The sequence below is a fragment of the Macrosteles quadrilineatus genome, unplaced genomic scaffold (genome assembly GCF_028750875.1).
Source record: "Macrosteles quadrilineatus isolate MER2022 unplaced genomic scaffold, UCM_ALF_1.0 Scaffold_1__1_contigs__length_201487025, whole genome shotgun sequence".
Lineage (NCBI taxonomy): Eukaryota > Metazoa > Arthropoda > Insecta > Hemiptera > Cicadellidae > Macrosteles > Macrosteles quadrilineatus.
The window spans coordinates 21,549,904-21,572,125 of NW_026542594.1; the positions used below are offsets into that span (position 1 = coordinate 21,549,904).

Sequence of the window (22,222 nt, forward strand, 5' to 3'; positions counted from 1 at the left end):
ACCCCAGGATGTGAAAAGTACAAAAATAAAAAGAAAAGGTAATCATTAACCGGGCGTAAAGAGACATACAGAACGAAAAAAAACATCTAGAGAACCATCAAACTAAAAAGGTAAAGAGCAGTGATGGTGTTAAATGTGCTCTGGAAGTCCCTTCTAAAAAATACCAATTTTTTTGAATTGGGGTCGTTAGATTGGATTTGTTAGTACTGCAAATCTATGAATTTTGAGTCAGAACAGACTAACTGGGACACAAATATTTTTTCCTTGTGTTGTCACAAGGGGAAGGTAAAATGAACTCCTTATCAGCATTTTAAGTTTATGGAAAATCTTATCAACAGCGACTATAAAAAAAGTATTAAGGGTCAAAAGAGACAAAAAGCTATTTGAGTAAAATATAATAGGTACAAATCTGCATTTGAAATGGCCAGTTCCAAGTCTCACTTGAATCAACATCTTTCTGGTAGTGGTAGTCTAGATAGTTTTAAAATCCACGACTTCTTTTCCATCAAATTGGACCGTTAATACCCTCTAACATTGAACAAAGTATGCCCAACTTTATATATACGACGTAAACACAGCTTTTACTCACAGTATGGGTCAAAGATTCGTGAAATGCGACCAACTGCTGATGCGTGATTTACATGTAGGCTAAGTGACTATCTTTATTCCATACAACAAATGTAATGGGAAAAAAACGACGAATATAGGAATATACTTGAGCAAATTATCTAAATAGCATAAATAGCTGCTTATTAGATAAACATTCATTTGGTTAAAATCATATATTGGTTTGATTAACATAAAATAGTTTATACAGGCAAACTATCAGTTCTATTTCATGTAAAAAATTAAACAACCCCTAAATAAAATACAAAGATAAACAGTATTTGTTAATTATTATTTATTTTATTGCTGACAATATTCCCGTGGCGGAGCACGGGCGGTTAACTAGTTCCTTTTAAATATGAAAAATCATAAGATTAACATGGGGAACTAAAGAGCCACTGGGGCGGAGCCCGAAAGGGTTTTTGAGATAAGAATATGCTTTAATGTTAATCGGGAATGTGAGCTATCATCATGCCAAATTTCAGCCCAATCCGTCCAGTACTTTATGCGTGATTGAGCAACAAACACACACACAAACTCACAAACTTTCAGATTTATAATATTAGTAAGATGAACGAATAGTGTTTTTGGCCTCTAGGAACATCGGAATGAAAAAAGTATATTGGTCCCGTGTGTAGGTTTTACCGTGCCACCTACAGTGGTAATAGCTACTTCCCTATAAGGAATATAGTATAATATCCTAAATTATTTGATTGATTGTTCTTTAAAATGGCTTAAAGAAAAAAGGGATATTCTATGCTTTAGGTGTCATAAATGAGAAAACCCAATTTCTACCCAATAAAACCCCGTTCCCATGGTCCGATCAGGCTGGTTCGTGAACTCATCCAAGTTTATCCCGCATTTACACCTTCAAACCAAATTTAATCAAAATCGGAAAAAGATTACTCAAAGTTATCGCGTTCATGGGCACACACACATATATAGATATAAATCTATATACTTAGCTTTTTAAACTGATTTTTTTTGCCTCTGGAGACATCAAAATAAAAAACAAATCGGGCCCGGTCCTAGGTCATACAGTGTCACCTACGGTAATAGCTACTTCCCTGTAGGGAAACTCCCTAAAACACGTAGGCTATTGATTATTTTTCCCTCTTCAATATAAAACGTTACTTATATACATATACCCATTAGAATTGTAATACATTAATGGAGCAAGCAAACCAGAATGTAAGCAAAAGAAATCAACACGACCGAATTCAGTTATTTTCAGCTAAAAATTAAATTGTAATGCTATATAAATAAATATAGGTACTCAAGGTATGATTTAAAAATATCATAGTTGCAGTCTAATACATAGTTATTAAACATAAGTTCTCTTACCACTTTAATAGCTCAAGTTGACTTGCCTAAATACATACTACATTCAAAAGCAATCTGCAAAATTGTATATAAAGTTAAGTTCAAACAAGAAATTCTGTACGAAATAAGCATTGATGTTCTCAAACAACACATCGAATCGATTTTAAATTGAGTCTAGTTATATATTCGGATTCAAAATTAACAGAAATTATAAGGCACAATAATATGCCACTAATGGACTGTGAATGGAATTGAATCACAGTTGAATCAGAATCCAAACCAGTATTTGTGGAGGATCTCAGGGTTATTCCGACAGTCGTGGAGAGACACACTCCGAAATAGTCACAGTGTACCGTACGTGGTGAATCGGTTGTTTACTGTAGTATCTCTTCGTTGAAACAGAAATGGTAAGCCATCAAAATGTCCTTTGTAGTCTGTTTCACAAGTGAAACATTTTTATGGAAATCTTTTCAGACTTAAAAAAAATATTTTTACATAATGATAACGTGGATCTATTTATAGCTTTAAATATGATTAAAATAATGCTGTTAAGAAAACAGTATGCATACACATAACGAAACGTAAGGAAAACGTTTTAGTGTTATGGATATGCAACCAAACTAACAATTTTTGTTTATTTATGAACACATTACGTAGGATGTTTTGGCGGCTTCAGTCAACTGTATATCAGGCCAGACCCTACAAATGTAAATAGATTGACAGACTTTTGCCTCCAAAACAGATCAGCAGGACGGTTCTAAAAAAAAGAAATAAAATAAAAACACACACAAAAAACCGTAAAACTTGCATCCAGCTCTTAGAAGAAGGTGGGATGTACCAGCCGGTGTTTTATTGGCACATGTGTTTTAAACTAATTAATTGTTGATATGTTTTGAGATTAGTTGTTTTGTTTACTCAAGTGCTCAATCAATTTTACGAAACAATCATTCGATCAATCTTTCACTTTATTCTATTAGTATAATAACCTCAGGTGTTATCTGTGTGAATCTTCTATATAAATAAAATTAGAGTTTTGTCTGTACATTGCTTAGAATAATGAACTTTTTGGTTATTTTTACATTTCATAGGTCAGAGAAACCGAATCAAACCTTATCTCAATTTCTGTCTGTCTGTCTGTCTGTCTGTCTGTCTGTCTATCTGTCATTCTCTTGGTAACGCTAAAATACGCACTTTATTACAACTACTCCTCAATAACTATAGCACTGTCCCGCCTGAAACTTATTTTCCAAATACTATACATATATGAGATGGTTTTAGACGTATTTCATCGAATATGAGACAGTTAGATATTTAACAGTAAACCCTTGAAAATCAAGTTTTTGTCGATTTTTGACGTGGAATTTCTGGAAGCCCATGTTAACCTTATGAGAAATGAAATTATTGAATCTTAACAGCTGTTTCAATTAAACAAGTTGGTTCTGTTCTGTGATGTTCAATAGCATTAAAGTTACAAGGATTACCAACAGGGTGCAGCACTAGCACTATTATTTCTTTTACATTTATGACAACAGCTAATTTGCAACCTGGAGGCGAGTGAGCGTAGCGAACGAGCTAACCTGAAGGCAAGTGAGCGTAGCGAACGAGCTAACCTGAAGGAAAGTGAGCGCAGCGAACGAGCTCCAACATACAGGTGAGTGAGCGTAGCGAACGAACTTCAACCAGGACGTGATTGAGCCATGCAAACGAGATCAGATAGTAAAAATAAAAGTAAGCCTACCGTTATAGGATCGACCGGCAGACACAGAGGTAATTTAACCTTTTATTGATTGTCATACCGATCCGGAACAACAAAAAACAACATAAAATGAAGCTATGTATAATAGTTTGGCCAGCATATCTTAAAATATGCAAACCAACTGCTGTTCGTTATATAAGAAGGTTTCAACTGAATATTATAAGATCCCCGTGCGTAGAACGGGTACACAGCTAGTACCAACTAAAATTGTATATGCTTACTAACCACACTTACTATTTATGGGATATAATATACACAGGAAATATCTACAGCTAAGTATGCTTCATTGAATTCTCTTACAGTATAACCCAAGCCATTAAATAATATTACATATAAAAACAGAAAACATCTTTGTTTTTGGAAATAGCGCCGTGAAATTACCTGCCAGAGCATAGCTAAGGTATTGCAAGCGCCTTTGAAGTTTGGTTATTGTGCGTAGAAGATGTTGTCTTTGATGTTTAGTAATTATTGTTTAAATTTTTAGAGCTAAACAAGAATGTACGCCTTTGTATTCTAGAAATTATAAACTCAGTGTAACCGTACGAATATTTACATCGTCTTCCTTTGTTCTAGGATGAGCTCAGCTTAACGAAAGACCAAGTTGTGTGTGAGTATTTATCTGTTATTTATAATTTCTGAACACACATTGTTAATACATAGGCATCTATTTATTAATAGGCAAGCATGTTTCTTTAAAACCTTTTTTCTCAGCTCATGTTCATCGCAGGGAAAATCTCTGCACACTGTTAGAAAGATATTTTTCTTTAAATGTGCAGAGTCTCTTTAAAAATTAAAATACCCCCGCCGCAGCAAACCTGCCGACTAAGCGAATTTCCATTTGTCTGAATTGATTTTCAGTAAAATATATTTTAATAACTTTAGGTTTAACGAGTACCTAGGTTTGCTGCTACAAGGAACTAATAAAGTGTGTTTTTGAGTAAAATATTGATAGCTTAGTACAAAATAAATAAATTTGCCAAGTCTGATCAAAATATATCCATAAACAAGCAAACTACAACATTTGACAATATTCTCCATAAGAATAACATGGGAATTTTAAATTTACAATTTTTTTAATTTTCTCCGTTACTAATAATTGAACAAAAATACTTTTACATACTTAACTATTTGTTTTTTTAAGCTCTTTAAAAAGGTCTAAAGAGAAATCGGGAAATTTTGTGTTTTGAGGGTCAAAAGTGAGAAAAACCAATTTTTACCCTATAAAACCCCCCGTAAAGCCCCGTTCCCATGGTCCAATCGTGCTGGTTCGCGAACTCATTCAAGTTTATCCCGCTTTACACCTTTAAACCAAATTTCATCAAAATCGGACAAAAATTACTCAAGTTATCGCGTTCACGGACGTATATATATATATATATATAAGTCTATATATATATACATATATAAAAATTTGAACAAATGGTGTTTTTGGCCTCTGGGGACATCAAAATTAAAAAGCAAATCGGTCCCGGGTCTAGGTCTTACCGTGCCACCTACGGTAATAGCTACTTCCCTATAGGGAAATTCGCTAATAGGCTGAAATATAAGTACAAAAATGAATTTGAAATAAAAAAAAATTAACATGGGCTTTATGGGTTACCGACTGGTGACGAAATAACAACGAAATATAAACAGTAAATCAAAACATAGAAGAAATTACAATCACATGTTTTATTTACAGTGTGGGGTGAAAATAGAGAAGCATGTACCTTAGATTTACAACTAGACATTCCATCCCTATGTTCAAATTTGCGCCAGTTTTAATTAAATTCGTCGAAGATGATGTGGGCCACCAACAGATTGCGCTGATCAAAACGACTAATTTCTCTCAAATACACGATGATTTTTACCAAGTCAAACTTATGGAATGACTTATTAAGAGCTATAGCAACTATTCGTTATGCCCCATCAACTTTGTCAGAAACAAAAAATAAGATAGAAAATATAATTTTAGACACGCATACTGTGACTGGTTCATACAACTACATGTTTTTAATAAAAAAAAGCAACAACTGGTCCATATAGATGGAATGCCTACATCATCAGTATGCAATATTCAATGCGGGTACATTACATATTTTTGTTCGAGTTTTTGACCACTGGATGACCACTAGTATTAATTAATACCCCACCCCCAGCAAACCTGCAAACTAAGCGAATTTTCATTTGCCTGGTTAAATTTTCACTAAAATACCTAGTTTGAGTTTTAGATTTGTTCTCTATTTAAATAAAATTAGTTTAATGAGTACTTAGGTTTGCTGCTACAACAAAAGTAGTACAGTATGTGTTTTTTTTGTAAAATGTTATAGTTTATTAAGAAATAAATAAATTTCACAAATTTGATTACAATATGTTAAACAAGCAAACTACAAAAACAGGTTTATATATTTGTACTAAATTTTATCGAAATCGGAGAATTTTCCTCGAGTTATCATATAATAATATTAATATAATAATATTAATTAATAATAATATTATATCTATATTATATATTCCCTATTTGGGAAAGTCAGAGAATAAAATTCTAAGTTCTATGTTAAAATAAAAAGCTGTAGAAAACTCCAACGTGTACAGTTAAATACAGTGATATTTCACATCTTGTTGTACTCAACTTTGTGATTATTGAAATCGTAACCAAAAACTACACTAAAATTAGGACGAATCTATCAAAAAATACTCGTTGAGCTATTTTTTTTCAAATTATTTGATGATTCTGTTATTTTTTATAAACGTTCTTTTGACTATAAAGACCAATGCAAGGATTTAATCTTCAACGAGTGAGCTATTTTTAGGGAAATTATTCAAGAGGCCGTTTTCATAAACCTTTCTTTCTATTATACCTACGACACAAAGAATAATACAGTATTGTAAATCGTTTACAGTTGTCAACAGTTGCTACTATTGAGCAAAGATTACACTCAAGATTACTCGATATAGGGAAAATAGTTTCGATCAAATAATGGATTATTTTACTTGACTCTTTTCTACCAAAACTTAATACCCGGATTAGTAAAATAATTAAATAATTAATAAAATAATAACTATCCAAAACTTAATACTTACTCAGGCTATTGTTAGCAAACATTAGTTTAACAGAGAAATAAATATTTCATAATTTTATATTTTTACTTTCTCCCCCTATACCATAGTATGGAGAAAGTATTGTTTTCGTCAAAATTTTCGAGTTTGAGTTTTGAGTGGATATATTCGTTTTGGGTCCCCCTGGACCCAAAAAAGTGGTTTTTGAAGTGATGTCTGTGTGTGTGTGTGTGTGTGTCTGTGTGTGTGTCTGTGTGTCTGGATGTGTACAGAGCTAGGGACTACACCTGTGGTCCGATTTAGATGAAATTTGGTATGTAGGTTCTAATCCATGGTATCTCTAGGCGTTTTTTCATTTTTTTGAAATTTTGATTTTTAATGGGGATTTTCCCATAAAAACCCATAAAAAACCTGAAAAATAGGATTTTCTCGAAAATGGCCCGAACGATTTTGATAAAAATTTAGTATGTTGTAGCCCTTTATATTCTGAACAAAATAGTACAAATCCCATTTCTGTAAAAATTACGGTTCAAAAGTTATGGTAAATTATGTTATTTTCCCATAAAAACCCAATAAAATAACGAAAAATAGGATTTTAGAAAAAAATCCGGTTTTATTTTAACATAGTATGTTATAGTCCTTAAAGTTTTGATAGTTTTTTTAATTAAAAAAAAAAAATAATTTTTAATGGGAATCTTCCCATAAAACCCCATAAAATAACAGAAAAATAGGATTTTCCCAAAAACGGCCCGAACGATTTTGATAAAAAATTTGTATGTTATAGTCCTTTATATTCTGAACAAAATGGTACAAATCCCATTTCTGTAAAAATTATGGTTCAAAAGTTATTGTAAATTATGTTATTTCCCCATAAAAACCCCATAAAATAACGGAAAAATCTGATTTTCACAAAAATGGCACGAACGCTTTTGAAAAAAATTAGTATGTAGTCCTTTAAATTCTGAACAAAATCGTACAAATTACATTTCCGTATATTTACTTTCACCGCTTACACATGATAAAGGTTGTTGACAAACTTATGGGAGAAAGTATGTGTCAGAATGCTGATACCGTTTATTTTATATAAATTTGAATATAAACAACAATTTTGAATCAGCTATTCAGCTATTTTAATTAACTAAACAAACTGTCGAAACAATGTTTATGCAAGTATAGGCATAAACTAACCTAAGTAAGTATTGGTATAAACGAGTGTGCTTTCATCGACTGTAAAATAAATTAATGTGCTGTGGATTGCCAGGTTAAAATACTCCATCATAATAAATTGAAATCCCACTGAAAAATAATAAAAGCCAAAACTAGTTGTAAATAAAACCTGAGTTTCTCTTATACAGTATTGCTTTCACAATCGAAATAAACTAAACCGAGCCATGTCTTAATCCCCCGGTACTAGTTGATAAATTTGGATTCAATGGGTTAAAGACAGACATTATTATAATGGCACTCAGATTGTGGCTTCTCTGGCTTAAATTTCATAACTATCAACCAATAACGTTTAAGATTTAAACAAATATAAGAACCCCTCCAATTAAGTAAAGCTTAATTATCCCAGGAATTTGTTTTGCTAAAAATAAGTGTAAATAAATAAATGACCCATTTTTTTCTCCCCTTATACAGTATTCGGAGAAAGTGGGCCTATTGTTTTCGTCAGAATTTTCGAGTTTGAGTTTTGGCTGAAAAAATCCGTTTTGGATCCCTCTAAACACCAAAGTGGTTTTTGAAGTGATATGTGTCCATGAATACGACGACTGAAGTCATTTTGGTCTGATTTTGACGAAATTTGGCTTGAAGGCTGAGGGTGAGATACTACACTTGAATGAATTCACGATAGAGCAAGGTCGGGTCCTGGGAACAAGGTGTCATTTTTTTAAATTGATAGTTTCACCCTTTAAACATCGACATATTATTGCGTAGAGCTTAAAATTCAAATCACCTTATATATTATAGCGTTGTCTTACAAGTTAAGGGTTAGGGACAAAATAAAAAAAACTGTTAATTTAAAGTTTGCATGCCAATTTTATGTATAAACAGAATGTTAGCTTTTTTGTATGTTGATTGAACCTGGAAATTATTTATTTCATTCTATAATGGTTACATTTGGTCATAAGACATTTTATACCTTCCCCGCAGCACCAAACCTAATTACTCGTTGAATCTCATGTTATTTAAATTGGGGAAAATGGTCTTGTTTATGGAAATATTTGAGTAAAACTCCAATCAGAAAAATTAAAATTCGCTTAGCTTTCAGGTTTACTGCGGTGGGGATATTTTACTGTTGTTTCTTATATGACTTGCGTACAATATTTGAGCTTTTTGGGGTTAAAACCACTTTTCAAATACTCATTGTACTAACACATACTTATGAACATTGACAGATAATGTTATTGCCATTCAAACGGGAAATTAGTTTCGCTATCTTATAATAATAAAAGGAATAACAATAGAAAGAGTTCTTACACTTTAAGTAGCCCTGGATAATAAACTGAATATAATTAGTTAATGGTTGAATGGATCCAAGTTTTAAGGTTTAATTTACGTTAAGTACCAGATACAGATCCTCACGTGTTTTTAATCCTATCAAAGGTTATTGGGATGAAGATTCAAGGTAATCCAATTTTGATATTTTTGTCGTTTACGTTGAGTGCTTGTGTATATCATGAGAGTTTTCAGTCAGTTTAAGAGAGGGGAGGGGCAATGTGTTTCTAATCATTTTGAAACTTTGATCTCTCCGACTACAAGCTTCCCGCCCCCAAAATAGCACCTTTTTGGCACTAAAACTTCTCTCTAATTCTCTAATTCTCCGTAATGTCCAAACCGTTTTATCCATTCTAACAGATTGCAGTTTGTTTATGAATTTTACGATAGCTTGTGCGTATAACAATGAACCACTTACGTTAAAAGCCTTTCGAGTGAAGATTGAACATAATCCAGCGTTTTTACTGCCATAAAGGATTTTAGTAATAGTAAAACGGGTAATAGTGGTGTTTACTAATAAAACTCAATTCGGCGAAACTGTGGTTGTATGTAGGTAAACATTGATGAATATTCAGACGGCCAACGTTATAATGTAGGGACCCTTAGTATTTTAAACCCATAGCGTTTGTGCCTGATTGAGTAGGAATGCAATAATATAGTGACACAGTTTACCTATTGACATTGTTAGTTTTGTCGTACTCTTATTTACTGTCGACCATGACAGTGTTTTGGTTGCCATGACATTATTTGCGAGTCAACTCTAAAAAGTAAACAAGAGCCTCGACATATGTTAGTAAACAAATCTACCACATTATAAATACAGTACAAAAGAAAAAATCTGATGAATACCAAAGAGCATATTAATTGCATGTAATACGAATTGATTAACAATCAGTTCTATATTGAATGATTAAAATCATGACGTTTATATTTTATTGTATAATCGTTATCTTCTTTTTAACAACAATGAATAGTCAACTAATTAGGCCTAAGCCTATGTTGCGTGGAGAAGGAGAAGTTAAAACGAGGTCATTAAAAAAACACTACAACATAATTATACCGACAAAAATCACAATGCCCTTGATTTGCAAGTAAATTTGTAAAAAAAATACCTGTAGCTAAAATGCAAAATAATTTTACGAAATAAAATCACAACCACTTGATTTACAGATAAGGTTTAAAACTACATGGTGTAACTTAGACAATAAAATCCCAAAGGATTACACTAATATTGCTGTGTGCACTTCTACAAGAATTAATCACCAATTAAATTAGGCCTATATGCTCCTCTGTAAAATTCATGAGAAGATGTAACAACGTCGTTTTTAAACCAAATATGCCTACCGGTAGGCCTCTTGTCTACCACCTCGCTTTACTCTGCGATACTAACTTACAAAATAGTTTTTAAACATTGCCATATAGTGGTCTAAAGTTAAGTTGGAAAAATATATAGGTTCCAGCTACTAGGAAAAATAAGGTTTCAAGTTAAGCAAACTGCTTATTTTGATATTATTATAAATTTAATGTAACGTACCGGTTAACCAATTCCTAAAGTTTTCACTTATTCTTTTAGTCTACATTATAGTCGTATTGATAAATTTTATTGCACCAAAGGGAAATTTTGAAAGTGGTTGACAATATATTTCTTACTTTTAACTGCTAAAATAAAACTAGACCTAAGTTATAGCTCTATACTCAAACGAATTGATAATTTTAAGAATCGATTAGCATATCTCAATTATTCACTGTTAGGAAAATTACAAACAAAAAGTTAATGTATTTATAAAAAATGAATTCTTATCACAAAATTAAATTATAAATGTCTCAGATAAAAAAAAAACTGATTAGAGAAGTTAAGAGAAAATCATATTCTAACAAAATCAGAAGCAAAATTTTAAGGCCGCCGAGGAGATTCGAACCTGGGATCTCAAATAATAATCGTTATTGCCTTTTAATAATGCAGGTATCGCATAGGTTTACCATGATTCATTTGCAGGATATAGAAATTATTGAGCAGAGCGTAGCGAAGCTCTTATCATTGACTTTATAACTTCTCTTATACTACACTCCTGCTTTTGATTAATAGCATTGAGCATAATTTACTACAAAATGAATAACCATAAGGGTTGCCAGAATTAGGCTAATGCACCATATTTCGTTTGGATACTGTAAATAGCTTTTGCAGTATTTTATGTGAGCAAGACGTGCCATTAATGTAGACTTTGAATATGTACTGCAATTCCTATTTGCAGTCTACAAATAAGAATTCCATTAAGGTGAACCAAATATAACACTCATAGTTTCGATACTGCAATTAGACAATTCATTGACGTGAACCCGACGTATCATTGACTTTAAATACTGCACATAGACATCCCATATAAGTGAAGCTGAAGTAGGCCTAAGCCTACCATTGACTTCGGATACTGCAATTCGACATTTTATTTAAGTGAACGAAATAAATGGACCATTGATTTAGGATACTGCAAGTAGACTATTCATTTACATGTACCATTGAGTTTGGATATTTTTTAAGCTCTTTAAAAACGTCTGGAGAAAAATTGATAAATTTTGTATTTTAAGGGGAAATAATGAGAAAACCCCATTTTTACCCCATAAAACACCGTTGCCATGGCCCGATGATGCTGGATCGCGAACTCATTCAAGTTTATCCCGCCTTACACCTTCAAACCAAATTTAATCAAAATCTGACAAACATTTCTCAAGTTATCGTCCGATACGGACCCACCCACACACACACACACCCACACACACACACACCCACACACACACACACACACACACACATATATAAAACAATTTGAACGAAAGGGCGTTTTTGGCCTCTGGAGGCATCAAAATGAAAAAGTAAATCGGTCCCGGGCCTAGGTCTTATCATGAGACATACGGTAATAGCTACTTCCCTAAATGGAAATTCGCTAAAAGAAAACTGAATTAACACTGTGCTGCATTTCTTAGTAATCATTGAAAGAGCCAATTTCCAAACTATGGAAAAATAAGAAAGTCATAGAACACCACCAAGGAGAAAACATAGAAATAATGTTTTTTTTAGAATTTTTAATCGTTATAACCAAATGTGACAACCTAATCACACTGTGAGTTTGGGTGCCTATGTGGGCTATGAGTAAGGCTTGTAGAAAACACTAAAAAGCATGATCAGCTTTTGAACAATTATAAGATGTTTGCAAGAAATGTTGATTATATCGATCTGTTATGTACATCCTGAGTATTTCTATAACCTTTGAGTAGAATCTTTCAAAGTTATCAGAAATTATGACTGTTATTTGTTTTAAAATAATGCCTGTAATATTAGCAATTGCCCGAATTCGAGAAACAGGTACACTAGTTTCTTTTAATGTATATTGCGGTGCAATATGGAGAACTGGAAATTTTTCTTGGTTCAGTTTCAACCTTTGGTTCTTTGCCAGATAGAGATCGCATTCAGCTCATCATTTATGGCATCAAAGGCTTCGGAGTAAGATGCTTTATCATAGGATATTTGAATCTAACAATCATCTGGATATAACTGTAAATTGCATGTTTTCACAACTCTTGTGATGTCTGCAGTGTATATGTTGTAAAATATAGGCCCTAAGCATGTTCATAGGGGAATTTCTTTTGTCAGGGGAGTTGACATTTCATCCATGATATTTGATATCTTGATACCTGAGTTCTATTTTTGAGGAATGATTCAACCCATTTTACTACTGACACATTAAATCCGATATACAGTAGTGTAGTTTTGCTAACAAAGAATTATGAGATATTTAATTAAATGCTTGGGAATAATCAAACATTACTACAGAGCTGCATTCATTATCATCCTTTGTTTCAAAGAGATCACTAATCACATTTAAAAGAGAAGTGCAAGTGCTGTAATTTTTCCTGAAGCCTGATTGCTCTTTAGGTAAAATGTTAGTTTGTTCAATAAATTCTGTCTTTTGTTTGACTGCAATTTTTTCTAGGACTTTTGATAAAGTTGGTATTACAGATATTGACTTAAAGATGGTCAAGATTTTCGGATGCTTAGTTTTGGGCAGTAGGCTTACAATACTTTGTTTCCAAGCATCAGGAAAGTAGCCAGTACTCAGTGACTAATTCATCAAATGGGGGATTGCTGAAAGACAGAATAGAATCGTAGATTTAACCTTGAAAATATATATGCCATCAATTCCTTTTGCTTTTGAACTTATACAGTTTATTGCTTGTCTTACCTCTAGTTCTGTAACATTATCAAATTTATTAATTTGATGCCATATCTTCTATTCTCTATGTAATATTGAATCATGTTTTTGTCTGGGCTAAAATTAGATCCCATGTCGATGAAGTGTTTATTAATATCATTAATGGTTGTAAACGAATAATCGTTTAATCTAATCTACTATCATCATCTGCTATACCGCAGCTTTTCATGACTAACCAGAACTCATTTGATTTTTAAAATCACCCAAGGTTTTTATATAGGCCTAATAGGACTTTGCTTTGTGTACTAAGACATTTAAATGGCAGAAATTTATACTGAACCCAATCACAGCTATCTTTATTAGGCCTATTCCAATATTTTCTCATTAGCTTATTTTTAAATTTGGATAATTCATTTATTTCATTAGTTCTCGATGGTGCTTTTTTCTTGGTAACAAGCCTATGCAATATAGGAGCGTGTTTATAAACAATTCTCAGCACATTTGAAGAAATGAACTTTTCAATCTCATTCACATCTAAGATTCTTGTAGCACATTCCCAGTCCACTGCCACCATATATTTCACTGCACTTGCAATTTCAAATTTTAGAAACTCTCTGTAAGGTACAAAAATTTAGTTTTACTTACATGAAATTCAAAATCAATGCAGCCATAAATCATTTTGAGGTCAGTAATACCAACTCCTGTGGTCTTTTATGTTTGCAGTATCAATTACTTCACAATTACTAAGTTTTGTTGTGTTTTCAACGATGGTCTGTAAGAGTGGATGACTTGGCAGTGACCCTGGTAGGCTCGTTTAGCAAGTTGGACTGTATTCTTGCATTGCAATAGGCGTCTCATATATTTGGCATCGCTGTTATCAGACAGTAGGTTGATATTTAAATCTCCCAATACGATGACATTATCGACCTCAACAGAAAAATCGATAAATGCAACATTGAACAATGTTTCTAAAGTAGTGTAATTTGCGTCAGGAGGTCTATACACTATGCAGATTCCAAGTTTGATTCTCGGCAAGTTTGATTCTAAATTAGTTAACTGTTGTTAATTGCTATAGTTAATAGATGCTATTGTTAATAGCTGTAGTTAATTGCTGCAAACCCATTTGTAATAAATAAAGAATTTTCTCTCTCTCTCTGTTGTAGTTTGCTTGTTTATAGATATATTACGATCAATCTTGGAAAATTAGTTATTTTATACTAAGTTATTGATATTTTACTAAAAAAAACACATTATAATAACCTACATGTAGCAGCAAACCTAGATACCTGTTGAACCTAATGTTATTTATATACATTTAATAAAACATCCAATCAAATAGAAATTTGCTGAGTCTGCAGGTTTGCTATGGCGGAGTTGTTTTACTCATAAAATAAGCTTAAATTATAAGATTTTAGAGTATCACACTATTTAACTAAATGGGATAAATTATCATAATCCTTGAAAGTAACGGTAAATTTCCATGTGTTTCACCTATCTATTCCACCTATTCTATATATAATTCAGTTTTAAAAATCGTTGTACAACTAAATCTAGAGTTTTACTGGGCCGATTTTATTTAACTAGCTGTGTGCCCGTTCTACGCACGGGGATCTTATAGTAGTCAGTTGAAACCTTCTTATATTAAGAACAGCAGTTGGTTTGCATATTTTCAGATATGCTGGCAAAATATTATATCTACACCTTCGCAAATACAGTATCTGACAGTTTCAAGCCAAAACAAACGCTTCGCAATTAAATGTCATGTCACCCCATATGTTAGTCCATATGTTAAATCCAATGATTAAACTAAAAAAGCTTTATAGGCCTACTATGAGAAATAGATCTATGAGTCATAGCCCTAAGGTAGGCCTATAGTTGAAAGTTACTTTCCACAATGGTTAAAAGTCTTTAAAGTACTACCTCAACCTCACCATTTAACACTTTATTCGGGTTGACATTTTCATTATCAAAGGTGCTCAACTTGTCCTTTTCGTGACACTAAGAAATAAGGACATTAATGCGTTACCAACAGACATACACACAAAAATACAGAACTTAATTAGGGAATTTGTTACGTTTTAAGCATAACAAAGTACATATAAAATTAATATTTGAAATCTTTGTCAATGTCATCAAATTTTATCATAACAATTTATATTTGCTTGGACCGAAGATGACGCGAAATGCTGTCGAAATGACTGCTTACTATATGAAATGAAGTACTGTAGACGATTTAGATTGGTAATTTATTGAGCGGAGCGAGCGAAGCGAGCGAAGCTCTTATACGTCGACTTTTATGCATTTCGTAGACGGCTAATCAATCGTTTTCAAATTTTGCATGGTGATAAAGACCATATCGGTGAGTGCCAACATCTATATGGCGTTAAAAAAGTCTCTCAGGAATCCGTAGAAAAATGAAACTGAAAATCACATTTTCTTAACATTAGTCTTATGGGTTGCTAGGTAACCATGTTGGCTGAATTAAATAACAAGTAAAAAGTAAACAAAAGATTTGAAGTTTTAGCATGTGTTCATAATAAGCCAACTACCCACAGTATACTAGGAAATTACAAATACAGTACAAAAGGAAAAACATCACTTGTTAATATTGAGCAAAGATTATACTTAAGATTACTCGATACATTGTAGTCAAGGGTAGCAGTGCGAAGTCTAGGATCTGTTTATGACGAATACATTAAGGTATCTGCAATCCTAAAATGCTATGGGAAGGGAAGGAAACAGGTCCGTGACGTAGGAAGTAGTGAAGGAAGTAGTAAAGGCAATCATAAAATGCTATGGGAATAGAGGGAAACAGGTCCGTGACGTAGGAAGTGATATGAAGGAAGTAGTAAATGCGAGCAGTCCGGAGTGTGGGGACTGTTTATGACGATAAGATTAGGGTATCTGCAATCCTAAAATGCTATGGGAAGGGAGGAAAACAGGTCCGCGACGTAGGAAGTGGTGAAGGAAGTAGTCAAGGCGAGTAGTCCGGAGTGCGGGAACTGTTTATGACGATTAGATTAAGGTATCTGCAATCTTTAAGTGCAATGGGAAGGGAGGGAAACAGGTCCGCGACGTAGGAAGTGGTGAAGGAAGTAGTCAAGGCGAGCTGTCCGGAGTGTTGGAACTATTATGACGATTAGATAAGGGTATGGGCAATCAAAAATGCTATGGGAAAGGGAGGGAAACAGGCCCGTGACGTAGGAAGTGGTAAAGGAAGTAGTCAAAGCGAGCCGTCCGGAGTGTGGGAACTGTTTATGACGATAAGATAAGCCTATCTGCAATCATAAAATGCTATGGGAGGGAGGAAAACAGGTCCGCGATGTGGGAAGTGGCGAAGGAAGTAGTAAAGGCGAGCTGTTCGGAGTGTGGGATCTGTTTATGACGATTAGATTCAGGTATCTGCAATCTTAAAATGCTATGGGAAGAGAGGGAAACAGATCCGCGACGTAGGAACAGGTGAAATAAGTAGTAAGGTGAGCAGTGTGGAGTGTGGGAACTGGAAACCGTTTGTAGCAGTTTTAATGTATCTGCAATGCTGAAATGCTATGAGAAGTAATGGAAGCATGCCCAAGACATAGGAAATTGTGAAAGAAGTAGTAAAGTCTAGCAGTACGGACAGTGGGGATGTTTGTTGCAATTAGATTAACGTATCTAAAATACTAAAATGCTATGGAAAGCGATGAATACAGGTCCACGACGTAAGTGGTGAAGGAAGTAGTAAAGGCTGGCAATGCAGAGTGGGGGAACCGTTTGAGCAGATGGATAAGTGAATTTGTAATACTTAAATGCTATGAGAAAGGAAGGAAACAGGCCAATGACGTAGTAAATGGTGAAGGAAGTAGTAAGGCTAACAGCGCAGAGTGTGGGAACTGTCTTTGGCAATTACATTAATGTATCTGCAATCCTAAAATGCTATGGGAAGAGAGGGAAACAGGTCCACGACGTAGGGTGTGGTGAAGGAAGTAGTAAATGTGAGCAGTGTTGAGTTTGGGAATGGATTAATGTATCTGCAATGCTAAAATGCTACGGGAAGAGACTGTAGACTGTAATATGTTAAAAATGATTACGAAGCACAAATCGATACATATTTTCGATACATGCAATCGTTTACAATCGAAATTTACAACTGAGTTGACAACAGCTGATTTTTACTCCATAGAGGCTAAAAACGATTTTTACTCCCTAAATATTAAAAATGCTATACTTTAGACCCGCAGCGCATGCATGAAAAAATACTGTTTTGACTGCAGTAAGACAAAAACAATATAATATAAACCCTTGATGACTCCGCTCAATTTTGTGGATGCCTCTGCGAACGCCACCTAGTAATACAAATTACCAAAATAGGCCACGAACTATTAATACATAAACATCGTAAATCGTAAACAATTCACGATGGTTTGTTAAACAAATGTTTTACTTAAATGAGTTATCATTTTCTTAGCATAAACTAACATTTTGGAATCCAGACAGTAAAAGCAAAACTTATACAGTTAAGACATCAATTAAACTGAATACCACTGTATAAATAAGGTGCAATTCCAACGATAACTAATTTGTAAATTACAGTGATGTGTTGGTACGTAAAAATTGCTGCTACCAATGGTTCTAAGGAAATGAACCAGTACCAAAAACAGTTATCAACCAAATTTACATTCGACCAATTAAATGCGTTAATCAAGTCCCAAGGTTATTGATTTCTTGGTTTTGAATTTTCTCGTAAAACGTTTTCGGCAATCAAAGTTATTTCCCATTAATTCCTTTATTCGTAAACAACTTTTAATGTAGGCCTAAACTTATTGGTGTCAGTTTGAAAAAAAAAACAACCTTATACAAACAACTTTTTGTTATTTAATAGATTACGTATTCTCTAAACAATGATTGGTATACCTATTAACATTAGAAAGAAATGTGACAAAAATCACACAATGCTGGGGTTTTGGACGTTTGTAATTTTATTTCTTAAGTAGGTAGGCCGTTTATTCTAGGGAAAAGTACCGGTATCAAGGATCGTAGTCAAAAAGGTTGTTATGAATAATTGGATAGGCGTAAGTACCCAAGAGATGGGCTATGGGCCTATTGGCGGTATGGTCCAGCGATTGCATCACACGGTGAGTAGGAACAGAAAGTGACACATTGGAAAAGCGAGTTTAGCATAATCCATAAACCATACACCTCTGTTAATCACCCACTGCAGTTGTTTACTTTACACTTTACACAACCGCCATTGAAGCGCCGTCAATGAGTGGAAACCTTGTTTGTAAGCTATTGGCGACGATCATTAATAAATTTAAGTTTCCCAGCCCTGATACAACACTGATTCAAGGTCTTCTTTCTGGTTATCTAACCTCAAGAACAATTTTATACACAAAGAATATCTGGTTCCTGACCTGGATGACGCATAGTTATTTAATTTCATTTACGGTTACACTATATTATTCCACTTGCGATTAATTAAATCCGTTATGTAAGAAAAACGTTTTTAATCTCACTTGGTTAGGATTTGCCTTCAAAATGTGATCGGAAATGGTTGTGGTATTTGTAAACAACATTTGTAAACATATCAGTGACAGCTAGAAAAAATAGTCTTGATCCGAACAGCTGTTCGTTATTTTATAGATGATTATGTGATAAAAATTGGACGAAAACTTGACAAAAATCACACAAAACTGCATTTTTGAACGTCCGTTATTTTATTTACAAAGTAGTGAGGACATATTTTAACGGCTAAAGACACTCTCGCCAATCCAGTGAATACATTAAAATGACTTGGATCGTGATAGGTACTCTCGTTTTCCTGGAGAAGATTGCGTAAAATGCCATCTTGAGTGTTACAGACAGACAGAAATTTAGGTGAGACTTGTTTTGGTTTCTTTAATGTATAAGGCCGCCAACCTCTAAAAAAAAAATTATAATAATAATAAAACGTAAAAATAACCTAAACTTTATGATTCTGAGCAATGTACAGACAAAACTCTAATTTTATTTATATAGAAGACTAGCTGTTGTACACGTGCTTTGCAACGGGAAGAGGACACAAAAAAGAAACATTTTAATCTTTATCTCTTGCATATAATAGTTACACATCCGCCAACGCTTTAAGAAACAAAATTCAACTTTTATGGCCTTAATAGAAACGTTTAAGTTATGACTTTTACATCTGGTAAGTAGTTGAAACCACCATTTTGGTTTTGATTAATTTTAAATCTTGTGTAGGCTGATATGAGAAAAACTGACCAAATCTTCGAGTAAAACTTTGACATACATGATTTACCAGATTTACCTTCATTTCCCTTAATTACACATCTTTTAATTTATTACTGACATTTAAAATTTCAATTTTGAAGTTGCAAAAATACTAATTATTAAATTTAAATATCTTTATATTAAACTCTTCTTTATATTAAATCACAAATCCTTTCATCTTCATTTTTGTAACTCACAATAAATCATTAGCAAAACTAAGTCAGCTGTTATAAACTTTAGAAATATTGCTGTGCCTTATCAATTAAGTCTTTTGAAATATTAAAGAAACTATATCTATAGGTACTATAACAAATTTCAAACAAATAATTTAGCATTAAAGACAGCAGACAAAACTAATATGATTATCAAAGCATCAAGGACTAAAAAATGTAATAGCAAATACAGTATATGTTTCATTGCATCTCTGATTCTACTATACAAAAATATCAACAAACAACTTATCAACAAACAACTTAATATACAAACCAGTTCTTTTAATCAGCTCCATCGTCCATTGCCTTAACATTTTCACACTTCAGAGATGATTTATTGTTTTGCAACATTTTCACACTCTCTATTAAGAAAACATAGTAACAGATATTTCATTGATTTTAGAAAGAAAAGAACACTGAGCCGGAGTTGATACAGCAACGGTTATGAAATCTTTTTTTCTATAATCATTGACATAGTTTTAGAATAAATAATCCATGATAAAAGGTTAGATTAAAATAAACCTACCTCATATTTATGGAAAATATTATATTTAATTTCTTTGTAGCATCTGTCTGAAATTGTGAAATATGCAGTTTAGCAGTTCTTCTTGTTTATATTTAAATGTCAAAGCAAATGTAAACAAACATTGTTAGTGTTCTCATCACAGCCATGGAGACCAATCAATATTTACTTTAAAAATGTTCTCCTCAGAACTTTTAAAGCCATAGGGGCAAAGCCCACGGTCAGTATCGAAATGTGAATAGTCCTATAATGGTCCTTGGCATGGTAGCTATATTTTTGTAAAATTTAAGCCCAGTTGGTTCAGTAGTTTTTGCACCTATTAGTAATACACATACAGACAGACACCATTAGATTTTTATATAATAGTATAGATGGGTCGTTGGAAAGCTTAAGTCGTGTAGATTTGCAAATAATTATGAAAGTTTGTTTTTGTTATGATTTATGGTGATAAATTAAAGAAAACGTGTTTTCCATAAGAAATACATTGAAAACGGTGTTTTTCACACTTTTTATTTGGGCGCGACTTTTAGCAGTCATTTTTTTATATTTCCAAAAAGTGCATGGTATCAATTTGTAGGAAATTTTATTCTCTTTCAGAATATCACCTTCCACTTTGGTTGATTTGCTCACCATTTAAAAGTTATTTGCAAAAAAGCTAAGCAACCTCCGAATTTATAGTAATGAGAAAATATCGAGTTTGGGATATTTTTGTTAAACTTTGTACAACTAAATCTAGACTTCTACTGGACCGATTTTGTTAACTAATGGGTCATTAGAAAGCCTAACCCATGTAGATTTGCAAATAATTATAAAATCGTGATTTTATTAAATATTTGTGGTGAAAAATAAAAAACAAACAAAAAATACATTAAAAACTGGGGTTTTCAAGTTTCTGTTTTCAAGATTCTATTTGTAGCCAGCTTTTGGCTGCCTTTATTAAGTATTTTCAAGAATTGCATAGTAGTTATTTGTAGTAATTTTTATTTTCTTTCAGAATATTACATTCACTTTGGTCGATTTCCCCTCCATTTAAAAGATATTGGCAATAAACTAAGTGATCTCCAAATTTATAGTGGTGAGAAAATACTAAATTAGATATATTTTTGTTAAACTTTGTACAACTAAATCTAGACTTCTACCGATTTGGTTACTTAATGGGTCGTTGGAAAGCCTAATTTGTGTAGATTTGCAAATAATTATGAAAGTTTGATTTTATTAGTTATTTAAGGTAAAAAAATAAAAAATAAAAATAATACATTTAAAACTCCTTTTATTCCAGGTTTATATATTCAATTTTATATTTGTAGCCAACTTTAGGCTGCCTTTATTGAGTATATTCGAGAAATTCATAATAGTAATTTGTAGGAAATGTTAAAACCAACCTCGGAAAAACCAAAATTTAACTCCCATAAGAAATGTACAGGGAGGCAGTTTGTGCATAACTCGAAATATACGGCAAAATGAATGCCGATGCTTGATGGTAAATCTGCGCAACGTCCATACCTTTAGTTTAAGGCCAAAATTATGAAAATCGGTCGGGTAGAAGAGCTAACCCGCCTCGGAAAAGAAAAACCAATTATTTTTATAGATGGCAATAATTGGTTTACCAGTATGCATAATCTAATCATACGAAACATTTGTTAATAATTTAACAGCTTATTGTTATATTGTTATCTAATTAATTTTTCTTTGATTAAATGTTGTTGTTAACAATTTGCATTTATGTTTAAAGTGTGTTCCTTATGTTAAATGTGTGATTCTAATGGTATGTGCTTAAACTGTACCATTAATATTAGTGAGTAAAGTGGTGTAT

At 32.9% G+C, this 22,222-nt stretch overlaps 1 protein-coding gene across 1 annotated transcript in view; it reads left to right on the forward strand.

Moving 5' to 3' along the window:
* The window catches only part of LOC129004948 (uncharacterized), a 52,265-nt gene that overhangs the window by 15,888 nt on the left and 14,155 nt on the right, over positions 1-22,222 (forward strand). Inside the window, exon 2 of the mRNA XM_054433672.1 lies at positions 4,259-4,292. Coding sequence (XP_054289647.1) covers positions 4,259-4,292 — 34 coding nt within the window. The remainder of the gene's footprint in view (positions 1-4,258; positions 4,293-22,222) is intronic.